This window comes from Urocitellus parryii, chromosome 1 (assembly GCF_045843805.1).
Source record: "Urocitellus parryii isolate mUroPar1 chromosome 1, mUroPar1.hap1, whole genome shotgun sequence".
NCBI classification, from domain to species: Eukaryota; Metazoa; Chordata; class Mammalia; order Rodentia; family Sciuridae; genus Urocitellus; species Urocitellus parryii.
The window spans coordinates 144,189,381-144,205,049 of NC_135531.1; the positions used below are offsets into that span (position 1 = coordinate 144,189,381).

General features: G+C 40.0%; 1 protein-coding gene across 1 annotated transcript in view; it reads right to left on the bottom strand.

Annotated features, from left to right (window-relative positions):
• Timd4 (T cell immunoglobulin and mucin domain containing 4) overlaps positions 1-7,611 on the bottom strand; it is a 33,582-nt gene extending 25,971 nt beyond the window's left edge. Inside the window, exons 1-2 of the mRNA XM_026388325.2 lie at positions 7,545-7,611; positions 1,985-2,326 (exon numbers count right to left, since the gene is read on the bottom strand). Of these exons, the coding sequence (XP_026244110.1) occupies positions 1,985-2,326; positions 7,545-7,602 (400 nt within the window). The 5' untranslated portion in view covers positions 7,603-7,611. The remainder of the gene's footprint in view (positions 1-1,984; positions 2,327-7,544) is intronic.
• Between the last annotated feature and the right edge of the window lie 8,058 nt (positions 7,612-15,669).

Here is a 15,669-nt window from a genome sequence, read left to right on the forward strand (position 1 = left end):
TTACTATTTTATAAAATAATAGCTAGTTATACCAGACAAGACAAGAGAAGACTTGGGTCAGAGTCATTTAACTTCAACAAAAGTCATTTTCTTCTGCAAAATTAGAATACCCTCAATCTCATAAAACAAAAATATAATTTTCTAACTTAAAGCATTCTTTTTAGTTGTTCTCAAATTTTAGAGTGTTTCATAGTTAATGGAGATATTCAAGAACAGAGATATCCACAGTGTGAAGGTTCCTCAAAAGACTAGGCATGGAACCACCATATGATTCAGCCATACCACTCCTCTGTATCTAACCTAAAGAATTATAGCCATCATACTATGGTGATCCATGCATACTCATGTTTATAGCAGCATAATTCACAATGGCCAAACTGTGGAACCAGCCTAAGTATCTATTAATGGATGACTGGATAAAGAAAACATAGCATATATGCACAATGGAATTTTATTCAGCCATAAAGACGAATGAAATTATGTTATTTGCAAGAAAATGAATGGAACTTGAGACCATTATGTTAAGTCAAATGAGTCGAAGAAGGTCGAGAGTTATATATTTTCTCTCAAATGTGGAGGCTAGAGAGGAAAAGGGGGGGGGAGTGTGAAGGGGAGGTCTCATTAAAATAAAAGGAAGATCAGTAGACGAAAAGGACCAGTGAGTGGGAAAAGGGGAAAGAAGGGGAAAGTGCTGGGGAGTGGTATTGGCCAAACTGCATTGTTATATTGTGTGCATGTAGGAATATGTAACAACAAATACCATCATTGTGTATAGCTATAATGTACCAGTTAAAAATGTGGGGGGAAAATAATATAGATATCCAGATCCTGCCTTCCAAGGCACAGATCTGTTAGGAATAGAGCCCAAGAATCTTCCAGTTGATGTGGATGCAGGCATAATACACACCTCACTTTGAGAATCTACATGGTGGACAAGCACTGAAGTTGGTTATTGATAGCATAATTTAACCAGAGTCTCTAAACAGCCTGTTCTACACAGCCTGTTCTCAGATCTTTAGGAGTCCCCTGCTTTCCAAATTTTATCAGAAGCCACTGATGGCAACAGAAAAAATATATACCTAAAAACTACTCTGTCTCCAGAACCCCAGCCCTTTTCTCTCTGTCCAAAGTCACAAACCACGTGCTAATAGGCTAAAGCTTACTCGTGAACACATTTTATTTAGTTCACATGGTATGTATTTAATTATTATTTGGAGATCAGCCAATATGCAAAAATCAATACAGTCCATATAAAAATTGGGAGATCTGAAAACACTGTGCCCAAATTTCTGTTAACAGACAACCCCCTAAGTAAGCAGCAGCTGCCCTCTTCAGTCTGACTCCGCAATTAATTCTTTCTCTTCCATCTCCCCACCTTCAACCTCATTCATTTCTGAGGCTGTCTTGGCCCCAGGTGTTTGAGTTTCCTTTCCTGCTTCATATCATGGCTTAGCACTTCAAATCTAATCTTTCCAATTATCATCTAGGCAAATACAGCCTCTTCACTACCACCAGTGAATCACCCATGGTTATGTCTTAGATATGAGATGTCCCCAAAAGCTCATGTGTAGGATGCAAGAATGTTCAGAGGTGAAATTATTAGATTATGTGGATTTCTCCATTGATTCGGATTAACTGGATGGTAATGGTGGTCAGGTAGGGTATGGATGGAGGAACTAGGTCACTGAGGGTGTTCCTTTAGGGTTGGTGTTTTGTCCCTGCTGAGCTGAGCACTCTACCCTCTACCCTTTTCTCTCTGCTTCCCTCCGCCAGGCCTTTCTGCCACATTCTGCTAACCTCAGGCCCAGAGCAACGAGTCAGCTGAGCATGGACTGAACCTCTGAAACCATGAACCCAAATTAACTTTTCCTCCTCTAAGTTTTTCTTGTGGATATATCGGTCACAGTTATACCAATCTGACCATACACCCATTAGTCACTGAATTTCCCCTTCCCCAGAAACAAGCCCGTCTGCATGTGCTCACCTCTACTCAGCACCAAGTGAATGTGCTTCTTCACGTCATTGAACCAGCCTGGCACCTCTATGCGGCAGCAGTACATCCCGCTGTCCTCTTCATTGGTGTTGGAGATGGTCAAGGAAACATGACCTCTCTGGATGTTCCCCAGAAGCCTATATTTTTCAGACGCACTAGAGAGCACTCTAGATCCGTCCGTGTGGAGAAGCGCCTGGCTGCATTTAGAATTGGGACAGCGGCCTTTGCCCCAGCACATGCTGTTTCTGTCCTGAGACCAGGACAAATATAAACAGGGCAAAGTCACTGACTGACCCAAAAACGATGTCACGATATCCTCTGATGCAGTTGGTACTGCAAGGGAAAAATGAAAACATTAAGCTGCATATGACTCAAATCTCTCAGACATGCAACACAGCTTTCCTGCAAATAGATGCTTCAAGGAAGATGCAAAGAATTATAGTCTGTGTTTTTGTTTATTGTTTTGTTTTGTTTTTGCAGTTATGGGGATTCAACACAGGGTACTCTACCACTGCCAGCCATTTTTATTTTTATTTTTTATTTCGAGAGAGGGTCTTGCTAAATCACTAAGGTTGGCTTTGAACTTGCCATCTTCCTACCCCGACCTTGCAAGCAGCTGTAATTACAGGCCTGCACTAGTGTGCCCAGCAGGTTTCTTTAGCATAAAATTTTGATGTGCCCTTCAGCACCCCGGAGCTCCTAACTCCACACAAGTTCACCCCCAGTAGAGATGGTCGACCACCTGAGTCTATAAACTAATCTTGGCAGTGAGAGCTTTCTACCGATTTAAACACTCTGATCTTGACTACCATTCAGTAAACCAATAAATTCTCAAATCAAAGCTCAGACTCTATAACCCAATTCCACTGCCTTATGCAAACTAATCCAAAACCTCAATAAGCCAATATCATGTACTATTGATTCAAATGCCTCAAATGAGTCTCCCAACCCAGACTGCACCATAACAGGAAGATGAGCTATTAAACTGTATTCCATTATCCTTCTCGCCTCTCAGTATTGGAAATGGAAATTGCTTCTCTAGACCATTTATTTAATGTTACAGAATATGAAGTTAAGAGGAATTCATAGATGTTTACTTACTCATTTTTAATAGATAAATAATAAGTGTGTTCATTTAGGGGGTATATATGATGTTTTGATCTATGTATATACTGTAGAAAGTTTCAAGCTAATTAACATGTTCATCACTTCACTAATGTATCTTTTTTTTTGTGGTGAGAACATTAAGTCCTTCAGCAAGTTTGAAATATACATTATTATTTTTAACTGGGAAAACCATGCAGTGATATAGATCACTAAAACTTATTGTCCCAGTCTAACTAAATTTTAGACCTTTTAATCAACATCTCTCCTTCCCCATCTTCCCTTCTATTCTGTTGCTAGATTTCACCTGTAAGTGAGATCATAGAGTATTTGGCTTCTCATGCCAAGCTTATCTCACTTAGTGCTTTTTAAATATTAGAGCTAGAAAGGGCCACAGAATTATCTAAAAGGGCAGTTGTCTGCTGGGAAGTGATATTGGCCAAATTATATTGTTATATTGTGTGCATGTAGGAATATGTAACTTCAAATCCCATCATTGTGTACAATAAATGCACCAATAAAAAATGTGAAAAGAAAAGAAAATGGCAGCTATGACATATAAAAATTCTGGAGGTTTGCGTTTACCATGGAAGCTATGTGAGATGGAATGGTACACTGTTTCTAAAATGAAACATCAGTATTTCCTAACTTTGATTCTCATGGGCATGACCTGGGGACCTTGTTAAAAATACATAAATTTATTGCTGAAATCAGAGTCAGCCCCCCTGAGGCCAAGGCCTATGGATGGGTACATTAATCAGGTTCTGCGGGTTGTTCTGCTACAGTTGGCTGTTCAGCCAGTGTTTGAGAACCACCAGGGAAGTTCTTCTATGATTACCTCCATCTCTGGGAATCCATGAAACATTTTCACTACTGCACACGTCAAACCCATTGGTTCAATTGACCATGATCAATTTTTCTAAAACCCACACCCTTGCTAGATGCTGTTGAAGTGATAGCTCAGGAGGATATATCTCTCAAAACCTTAAAATAACTTCCTGTACCTTTTCCAGTATCTGGATTTCTGCTAATTATTTTCTCCAAGGTACCCTCCCATGGGACTCTGTATTCACTAACTCAAGGAGCTGATTGGCTGAGTTGTGTAACATGGTAAATAGAGTCATGTTCCTCCTGACTCAGGAACATCCAGGTCTTCCTCCTTAGGAGATGGTGATCCTGAAGCCCAAGAGTCCCCCAGTTGGTAAGTAAAACTATGTGTTCCTGAACTTTCCACAGTTGGCTCTTAACAATGGAAGCGCATCCCAAGTTTGGACCAGCTTTCAATCAATCTTCCTTGATTCAGTCTCTTCACTTTTCCACAGTGGAAAGGCCTTGCAGATTATGGAGATGTACTGGGAAGTCCATTTATCCCCACAAAGCCAGGAAAAAACTAAGAAGTACATTGTCTTCACTCCCCACAGTGTTAGCAATGTAAAACACACACACCTGAAATGAATAACCACTGAATTATGATTTATTCCTATGACTATTTGGTAAATGAATTAAAAAATACGCTGGGCACCCTGGTGCACACCTGTAATCCCAGCAGCTTGGGAGGCTGAGGCAGGAGGATCACAAATTCAAAGCCAACATCAGCAACTTAGCGAGGTACTTAGCAACTCAGGGAGACCCTGTCTCTAAATAAAATATAAAAAAGGGAAAGGAATGTGGCTCAGTGGTTAAGCACCCCTAGGTTCAATCCTCAGTACTATATATATATATATATTCTACTGGCGATTCTTTTATTTTTTTAAACATTATGATATTAAAGGAGGCATCCTATTACATAATAACAAAAGACCCAATAGAAAAACTGGCAAAGATGGGAGAAAATTGGAGCAACCAATTAATTTTACCCATTATACTGGCAAAAATTTAGAACATATAAAATCAACTCTTGGCCAGCGTGTGAGTAAACGGGGCTCCCAGACACTGGGGGAATGAAGGGAAGGACTCAGCCTTCTACAGCAAACTGGAATAAAATGAGGGTGTGAACCTGCGGAGCTATACGATGGGACACACTGGTAGTTTCTATTAATATTCAATACAAACAAGTCCTAGCTATGCTAGACAGTTTCATATTTGTTATCCACCCTACAGAAACATGTATGCATAAGGATGCTTATTGGCAAATCATTTTTTTTTTTTTTTTGCAGTCTGTGAATGCGATGGAAAGTGTCTGTGTGTGGAATGGCTGAATGGCAGCATTCTTAGGTTGCAGGAAGTCTAAGTAGATTAATAGTGTTAGAAAGTCCTATATGAATTGCATGAAAATTTCAAGCTATTTTAATGTATGGAGAGGGCCAATTTCAAAAGAAGACATAAAATATAAAACATTTTCAATAAATAAATGGAACAGTTTGCATTTCTTATGGGCTGAGATATAGAGAAGTCTGTGGTGGGACAGACCAAATTCATGACATCAATTACCTCCACAGTGACAGGGAAGGGACTGGAACCGGGTACACTGATCAGAAGGGATTTTAGCTCTACAATATTTTTAGTTTTCCAGTAAGGGAGTTTCTATATTACTCATCTGATTAAAAATCAATATTTGAAAAAAGGAAGCATTCTGCAAGGTGTGGTAGAAAACACCCTTCAGCGTCACGCTGTAACCTCATCTGCCACTTACGGCTTTTGCCTTCCAGCAGAAAAGCCACAGTGATCATCATCATAAGACAAAGAGGAGGGGCTGGGGCTGGGGCTCAGTGGTAGAGCACTCACCTAGCACGTGCAAGGCGCTGGGTTTGAGCCTCAGCTCCACATAAGAATAAATAAGTAAAATAAAGGTACTGTGTCCAACTACAACTAAAAAAAAAAAAAAAAAAGACAAAGAGGAGACACTCACCTCAGGAAGATGTCTAAGGTTCACATGACATGAAGTTTCAAATGCCATGTGAAATTAACTAAGTACAAGTAGAAGTAACCAAGCACATTGGGATTTGGAAACGGGACAAGAATTTTTCCTTCAGCTGTAAAAGTATCCTGAAGAGAAGGAAATACTGGAATCGAATCAGTTTCCCCTCTGTGGAATTACCAGGGTGGGTATAACCAAGGTTCTGGGACCAGCTAGGTTTCTTCTCCAGCTGATGTCCCTTTCCCAATCCAGGGCTTGGTTTCACCGTTTACAGAGTGCAGGGTTTCATTAGGTACTCCTTAGGTGCACATCCAGTTTTGATCCTTGGTAATTCTGTGGAGTCACTCTCCTCTAAGTTGACCATTTTAGAAAAGGCATTTTTTAAAAAAAATACAGTTTACTAGGTCTTTTTCCTTCAAGCAAGATGGGAGAAGCCCATTCTTGTCCTGTCTGAAGCAGGACATGTGGACATCACCCCAGCAAATTTCAACATAACAAAACTCTCCAAACTTCAAGCTATCAGGGCAACGTAAAGACAAGTAAAAAATAGTGATAGTCAGACCATCATTTTCTTACATTAAAAAAGGGAGTGCTCACACACCAAACCCAAAATGACATGTCAAAGTGACAGAGACTTCATTAGACTATTATTTGACTGTCTATCATGCATCAAGCATGGAACCAGGTCCTGGGATACAAGAAATAAATCACCCTCTCTGAGCCTACAGAGCATCTGGCACGAGAGACAGTGAAGAGAGCAGTTATTTTGGGTGACAAGTTCTCTGATGCAGGAACTCCTGAAGGTGGAGGAGAACTCAGCAGAAGCACCTAGACCAGAACTCAGTCCACAGGGTGGACAGGAAAAGGCTGACTAGTGGAGACCAGAGGTTGCTTGGAGTTTCTTGGAGAGGAAAGAAAGAGAAAGAAAGAATAGCACAATGTGGTCTTGAGGGAGAGAGGGAACACAGTGATTTTCCTTGGAACAAAGGTGTTCTCTCCTACAGGACGTATTTAAAATTCATACTAGAATAAACGCAGATTTTCAAAACAGTAGCGCCATTAGATACTGTCTAATCCTGGAATCATAGATATTCAGAGGTCTCACTTGGGTCCCTCAATTCACACATGGAAGAGGCAGAGCAATTCAGTGTCAATGCTAGTGACAGGGAAGCAACCTTAGCTCAGGCAAGTGTCTGCAGAAAACCCGGGGTGCAAAGGGTGTCACTGGCCAAAGCTAAGTGGTGCATTACATCATTCAAAACCTGGAAACAATGTGCAGGAAAGAAACCTCACCTTGAAGCCCTGTCCCCAGCAGATCAAAACAAGACAAAAAACAAACAACACTCCCAAAATAAAGAGAATAATAATAATTATAGCAAGGGTTCTTACTAGACCAAATTGCTCTGACTCTAACTGTGATACATAGCTCCTGCAAGTGACAGTTCTTATCCCCATTTACCTCTGTCTTCTCTTAAATTGTCATTTTCAACATAAGCACAAGTTACCCTAATCCGAAAGCTCCCAGATCAATCTCATGGTGAACACCTGGGTAACACGAGCCCTTATAGGGGAAGGTTCCAGAACACTTACCCAGATAAATCCACCCGAACTGCATCACCAGCCAGAGAAGGAGAGGCCCTTGGGACATTTTGACAGGAGTCTGTCTGTCTGTCTGTCTGTTCAAGACCCATTTCTTATACCACGCTTACTGCTGACAGGGTGGGACATTTCAGTTTCAGTTCTCTCTTTGTCTCATTATCTTCCCTTTCCTCCATCCTGAATAGCCTCCCTCAATTTGGGATCTGCGATAAAATGTGCTGAGCACTTTTGTCCTGGTGATAAGTGTGTGTGCACAAATGTGTGGAGTGATGGTGGGGGTGTACATGTGCCTCTGTTCACGCTTGTCAGGGAATCTCCTATGTGTGCATGAACATCCATGTGTTTGCTCACCTGCTATGTGCATGTGTAACTTGGGCATGGCCATGGTCACCCCGACTCCTGTAGTTTTTGTGACAAAGTGCAATTTAATCTTCCCACTAGCAATTGTTTTCCTGTGGGTTCCCCAGTGTAGCCAAGGATAAGTTAGATGGATTTGGCTCCACTTCTATTCTGGGTTCTCCTTTACCCTCTAAAAAAACTGGTCACCTTGCTCTGATATGCAGGAAAAGCAGGGCTACAACCAATCATCAAAAACACCATTACAATTTACTGGAAAAGAGAAAAGGTTCCCAACCTAGGTGCCCTTCAACAGAAGAACAGATAAAGAAAATATGGTACATCTATACAATGGAATATTAGTCATAAAGAAGAATGAAATTATAGAATTTTCTGGCAAATAGATAGAACTGGAGACTATCATGATAAGTGAAATAAGCCAGTCCCAAAAGACCAACAAAGGTTGAATGTTCTCTGATATGTGGATACTAACACACAACAAGGAAAAGGGAGAGAAGAACAGAAGTTCACTGGATTACACAAAGGGAAATGAAGGGAAGGGAGCAGGCATTGGAATAAGAAAGACAGTAGAATAAATCTGACATATAACTTTCCTATGTCCATATGTGAATATACGACCAGTAGAACTCCACATCGTGTTCAACCACAAGAATGGGATCCTAATTAGAATAAGTTATAATCCATGTATATTAATATGACAAAATACCTTCTACTATCATGTTTATCTAAAAATAACAAATAAAATAATTAAAAACAATTAAAAAAAAAAGAAAGAAAGAAAAGAGAGCCAGGTATGGCGCACACCTGTAATCCCAGCAGCTCAGGAGGCTGAGGCAGGAGGATCGGGAGATCAAAACCAGCCTTAGCAAAAGCGAGGCCCTGAGCAACTCAGTGAGACCCTGTCTCTAAATAAAATGCAAAATAGGGCTGGGGATGTTGCTCAGTGGTCAAGTACCCCTGAGTTCAATCCCTGGTACAAAAAGAAAAGAAAAAGAAAAGAGGTTCAATAGAGGAGCATACTGTTGTACAACAGACAGAGATCTAGGCCCACCTACCACTTGTTAAAGAAGCCACTTAATAGGGCAAAGCACAAAAGACAACCCATGAACCAGACTACAGGGGTTGAAACAGGTGATTTTGGTGACTTCTTTGGATTCTATAGATGAAGCAGTACAATCATATCTCTAAGAACAAGGTAGATGAAGAATCAATTCAATGCTTAGCAACCAGACGTGTTCTATAAATCAGGATTTTTTTTCATCACTAGTGCTTATTGAGGACTTAATTATATGCTAGGTATTCATCTCAGTCATACAGTATATTATTTAATATTCCCAACCTTAGAAAGTAAATATCATTTTTCCTGTTTAACAGGCAAGGGAAATGAGGCTTAAGAGTATTTAAAAACATTAGTCATTACCCACAGCTAAAAAGTTGTAGAAATAGGACTCAAACTCAGACTTCCTGATCTCAAAGTCCACACTTTTGATCTCTAATCACATTCCCTTTTGACCTGTGACCCTAGGATAGTGTTTCCATAAGACCAAACCTATCCTATCTAGCACTAGAGAGGAAATTTAAAGATGCACCAATGTTCTAGATTTTTTAAAAGCCTCATTTAATTATGTCAAGCTAAGTGAGATGCAAACATTCAATATTGCTTACACAGAGAAAATATAAACATCAATTCTTATCGCTGATAGAGTATGGACTGTGGGATCCTTTCCCACCCTATCCCCAGGAAACTGGAAGAGTTAATCTCTGGATAAACTGAATTGACCTATAAAACATTTACAGATGTTGATATTCAGGTGTACCCCAACAATGACACCCAATACCCCCTCAATACAGCCAGCAGTACCTGACCTCTGCCATGGATACAGAACGTGTCCTAGCTTTAAGTGTGTCTCTCCTAAATGTGAATAGACACATGAAGCTCAGCCAAGAGTGAGGAAAGCCTACAACTTGAACAAGAAACAAAGGCAATGAGGAAAGCACGGGGAAAATTTTAAAAATATTTTTAGAAGATGGTATCCCCCCCAAAATAATATTTTACATCAATGAAGAAGAACAGAGAAAGTATAAAAAGGGAAAAAAATCAGACATTGAGAAAGCCCTGTTGGAAATTAAGAATATGTCTCCATGCTAATATTTCATGAAAAGTTTTGGGATAGAGGTAATATTTGAAATATAAAGTGAAGGAAATTTACTAGAAAGTATAATAACCTAAAATGCCATATGACTAAGGTTGTTCTAGTACATTTTCAAAACCGGAAAACAGAAGGAAAGGAATTATTAAAGCAATATTTAAAAAGAAAAAAAAAAGATTCCCAAACTAGCATTATATAAGAGATCTGAGTCTTCAGATTGGGAAGACAACTAAATGCTAATCCATGAATGAAAAGATGTCCACAAAAAATGATTACTGCACTACCATGCAATGTGAGAACATCAGACATGAGTATAGACATTATAAAAGTTCAGAGGGAACATAAAAACATATTGCATTGAAAGGATTTGGAAACAGATGGTGTTGATCTTCTAAAGAACAAAGCTAGAGAAGAATGCAGGAGAAATGTTTTTTTCAAAATTCTGAAGGGAAAATGATTTTCAACCTAGAATCTTATTTCCTACCAACTTATTACTCAAATGTAAAAATATAACAAAGACCTTTTGGGACATAGATTAATACAAAATTTACCTCTCGTGCCCATTTCTTAGGGAGCTTTGGGAGAGAAATCTGTAGCGAAACCCTAGAATTAACCAGGAAACAAAATCACAGGATCCAGAAAATAGGATATCGATTCAAGGGATGGAAAATTCCAGAAAGACAGCTGCAGGGCAGATCTAGAGAACATCTGTTTCAGTTCTCTGTCCCTGAATCACAAACCACCCCAAAACTGAGTGCCTAAACAATTTACTTTTCACCTCCCTGGGTTGACTGTGCTCAGCTGGGCAGTTCTCATTCAAGTTCGATGGCTGGAGTTGGAGTCATCTCAAGACTAACTGGGCTGTTTGTTCCTCAGAGGTCTAGTGAACTGAGCTAGGGGCTGGACTGGCACCTTTCACTATCCACATGGTTTTTTTACTTGGCATCCTAAGCTTCCTTACAGTATGACAGTATGGATTTTTTTACATACTATCTGGCTTTCTCAAAAATCAGCATTCCAGCAGGCTCAGGAATAATCTGCAAAGATTTCCTTCCTACCACCTAGCCTCAGATGTTGTTCAGTATATTTTCTATGATACTCTACTAGTCAAAGATCAAATTAGAAGGCATCACAGATTCAAGGTGGAGGTAGACAAATGTTCTGAACAATAGGAAGGGTGGTTCAGTGGGGTTTGTTGGGGAAGCATCTTTGGAGTCATATGAGAACTCTCTTGAACTATCTGTGATCTTTCTGTAAATCTGAAGCTGTTATCAAGTAAGTTTATTTAATACATGTTTATTGCACATATTCCTTTATTTTAGATAGAGAAATGCTAATAACAATTTGGTATCCAGGGGGATCCATGGACAGACTTTCAGGAATGTACAAATAACCAAAATTGGATGCTTGGTTTATATTAAATGTATTACTAAAGGGACAGTCCATTGCATTCCTGGGTATTTTGTGTCTTTGCCACCTTCTCTGCATGTGGAGACAGGCCTCGGGAGAATCAAATCAACACAGCGTTGATTTCATTCATGACCATAATGATTGGCAGGTGACCCAAAGAAAGTCAAGATTACACACTGGAGATGTGTACTGGGTCTTTGAGAGATAGGGACCCTCTTTATTTCTAACTGATCTTTGAGATGTGAGAATGTGACCTGAAGCTGGTGTTAGCCACTGTACCACCAACACCAATGAGTGAACCCTGCCTGATGAAGAAACCAATCAAGCAGAAGGCTAGTGGAGAAACAGAGAAAGGTTCACCCAAGCCCATGACACGGTGTGAATTCCTGAAGCAAGGCTCATCCGTGACCAGCATTCTCTTCTGGGCTTAAGCCAATTTGTGTCAGGTTTTCAGTCATTTGGAATTTTAAACCTAGAAAGACTTTTGCACAGTGGTAACTTGAGTGGATGATTTTAAAGTTCTTCTAACCTTAAGAGGTAGTAGCCCTATTATCTGGTCCAATCACCCGCTTCACCAAATGCCTGATTTACCTCAACTTTTCAATCTTTCAGCAAGGGCTTTTTAAAGTATTATACTCCAGGCATGTGAGAAAGTCATTAGGCTCTGCGAATAAAAACCAATAAACCATAGATACTATTTTTTAAGGACTTGATATTTTCAAGCAGAAGAATTTTCAATCCCCGTTTTCCAGATAAAACATCTGGAGACCAGAAAGGATAAAAGGCTGTTACATAATGGCATGAAAATAGAATGCAGGTCTTTATCATGGAGAGATCCTGGTAGCAGCTAGTACTCCCTTTCTGATAAATAGCATTACATGAAATCCCATGCATTCATTTTTATTCATTCATTTCTTCATCAGCTATAGCAATGGAAGGCAAACTGTAACCCATGAACAAAATTCAGTCCTTAGATGACTTAGTCCATTGCTCTTAGCCCAAGATGAGGCAGAAAATCAAGGCAAAGGGCAACCAGGAAGGAGTGACAGAGCTCAGCTCACCAGGAACAAAATACAAGCCCCAAAGGAGTACCTCCATGACCTACCTCCTCCAGCCACACCATACCTGCCTACAGTTATTACCCAGTTAATCTACATCAGTGGATTAATAAACTGATATAGACTTGGTTAAATCTCTTATAACCCAATCATTTCCCTCTAAACTTCCTTGCATCATCCTACACATGAGCTATTAGAGGGCACCTCATATCTCAATCTTTACCTGGGTCTACTCGGCAAGCTACTTTTCACTCTATGACTTCTACATCGGCTTCTTTATTTCCTATGATTTCCTGTGGGGTGGGAGATCAGACAGCCTGGGTTCCAGCTACAAGAACCAGCTACATGGTGTGAGCAACTCACTCAACCTTCTTGTGCTCTACTTTCCCCTCCATGGGGATAGTAATACCAGTATCTTGGATGAACACTAAATGAGATGGTCCATGAAGAGCGTTTAGCAGATTACCCAGCCAATAATGAACACCCAACACATGTTAGTTATTACTCTAGTGGTTGTTATCCAGGTAGTGTTAGAGATGCCCAGAGGACCAAATGGCCCATCATAGTGCAACTTTCTTGTCATGGACTACTCAACATCCCCTCCTGGTTCTGTATATGGATCCACCCTGTCATGTAAGTAGGGTGAGCATACCTAGGCATAACTGATCATTGTAACCTCCTTCCTTGTGGGGACTGGTACAAGGAAAAGGAAGTATACCTGTTCACTTGGAGAAGCTGATTCCTTCAGCAGCATGGATTATTATTAGTCTTGAAAACTAAAAGCTGCTATAGGATCATTAATTTAAGCATGCATCCAAAGCTTGATACATGGGATCAAACCTCTGCTTCTATACTTTCTTCCAAGGTTGTCTATTCCAACTCAGCTGTTAGGGAAATGGGAAGGGAATTCATATTCAGTGAACTGTGGCTATGTGCTAAGCACAGTTCTAGTCTTATTCATATGTAATCCCACTCCCCCCCAAAAAAACATGTAAAGGATCATCTGTACTAAATATACAGGGAAAGGGATTGGAAGACATTATGTTTTTCATAATTCAAAATATAGTTAAGAGTGCTTACTGTTTTAATAAGAGTTTATTTAAGGACAGGGACAGAGGTTCATTTGTATTGCCCTTTGGAGGAGGTGATTCATGACCCAGGTACACATGATCTGGAGCTGGCCCTTCATTAGGAAACTCAAGGCATCATTTGCTCTGTGCCTCTCTGGGGTACCTCTTTGGGTCTCTCTGAAACACTTCCCTGATTGGCATGTCATCTTTCTCATGGCTTATGTTATATATTCCAGCCCCAAATCCTCCCAGTGACCACAGCTCTGATAGCTGTCTCAGCTCAGTGACCTAGTCTATTGACTCAAAATTCCATATTTCTCCAAGAGAACTTCAGTCCTTCTGCTTCTCATTTTCCATGGAAGTCCTCAGGTTGGGGTTCCAGGTCACTCTGTGCTTGGCTATCCTCAGATCAGCCCTACTCATCAGGGGAAAACCCCACTGTACAGGGGCTGACCAGTCCATTTGAAACCTTAACAATGGGGATTGGGAATGGGGTATGGTCTCTCGAAAGTGGCAGGGATTGACAGGCAGTGACTAACAACCTTAATACAATCCCAAATTGGAAGACTTTTATGAATCTGTTACCAAAACAGTCAATTAAGTCATTTTGGAGTCTATTTACCCAGAAACAACAGAAAATACAGTTCATAGAAGCCTGACTATATAAGGGGTTTGTTTTTTCTCTCATAACAAGAAGCCCAGGAATTAGAAAATATCAAGGACTCGGATTCTTCTCCTTCTGCTCCTCCCTGTTGGTGTATCCTTGCATGGTCACAGGAGGGCTGGTCTATTTCTGGTCATCAAGTTCATATTTGGAAAGAGGAAAGGTTAGGCAGAGAGGCTTTGATATGATTAGTCCTTGATTTTTTTTTAATCTTTATCTAAGAAACCTTTGTCTCAGATGACTTTATCCGTAGCCTATCCTCAAATCTATCCTGTGAGGTGGCTGTGCCTGGTTCAGACCAATCAGGGCCACCCTCTAAGCCTCGGGGTAGGAATCTAGGATTCCTCAGATCAAGGAATGGAACATGCTGGTTTCCTAAAAACTACTAGAGTCCTATTAGATGAAGTAAAGGCTGTTGGTTAAGCAATGAGCAGTATTTTCATTAACAGAGCACAAGAGACCATGTTGCATACACCCCATGCAGCTGGCCCAATGCTAAGCTTCCAATAATGACAAAGTCTTGTTGAATGAATGAATGAATGAATGAATGATGAATATTTTGACTTACTAAATGGAGAAAATGATACAAACCAGAAAGAAGACAAGGGTGGCTATTAGGAGATGTAAATACTTTAGAAATCTCTGTAACTTTGAATTTCTGCATTCATAAGATTGGACTGGATGATCCTTTCACCACAGAGTTCATCTGGGAATCAAAGGAAACTAATTATGGGTAAGTTCTTTGACATCATAAAGTATTAGGGAAATGTTTTGATTTATAAGCAAAGGAAACAAAGATTGGAGGAAGTCGAGATGAGTCACTTGGTTTTAGAAATCACTCTTCCAAAGGGAGGAGCCACAAGTCAAAAAAGAGAAATGGAACCTGGGTGTATACATGCTCTTGTTAGTTCAAGAAGTCTTAGTTACTTTTTTTTTCCTTAATATTCTAAATGTGAAAGAGTTTCCATTTGAAGAAACTCATAAAGTGTTGAAATCTTAAAAATTCAACTTCCAATTCTCCTGGTAAGGCCAGATTGGGTTAAGAAATTGAATTTGGGTATGGACCAAGGAGTGGGATAGCTGGGTCAAATGGTGATTCCATTCCCAGTTTGCCAAGCAATCTCCATACTGCTTTCGGTATTGGCTGCACCAATTTGCAGTCCCACCAGCAATGTATGAGTGTACATTTTCCCCCACATCCTCGCCAACACTTATTGTTGTTTGTCTTCATAGTAGCTGACATTCTGACTGGAGTGAGATGAAATCTTTGATTTGCATTTCTCTAATTGCTAGCAATAATAAATATTTTTTTCATATATTTATTGATTGATTGTATATCATCTTCTAAGAAGTGTCTGTTCAGTTCCTTGACCCATTTATTGATTGGGTTATTTGGTTTTTTGGTGA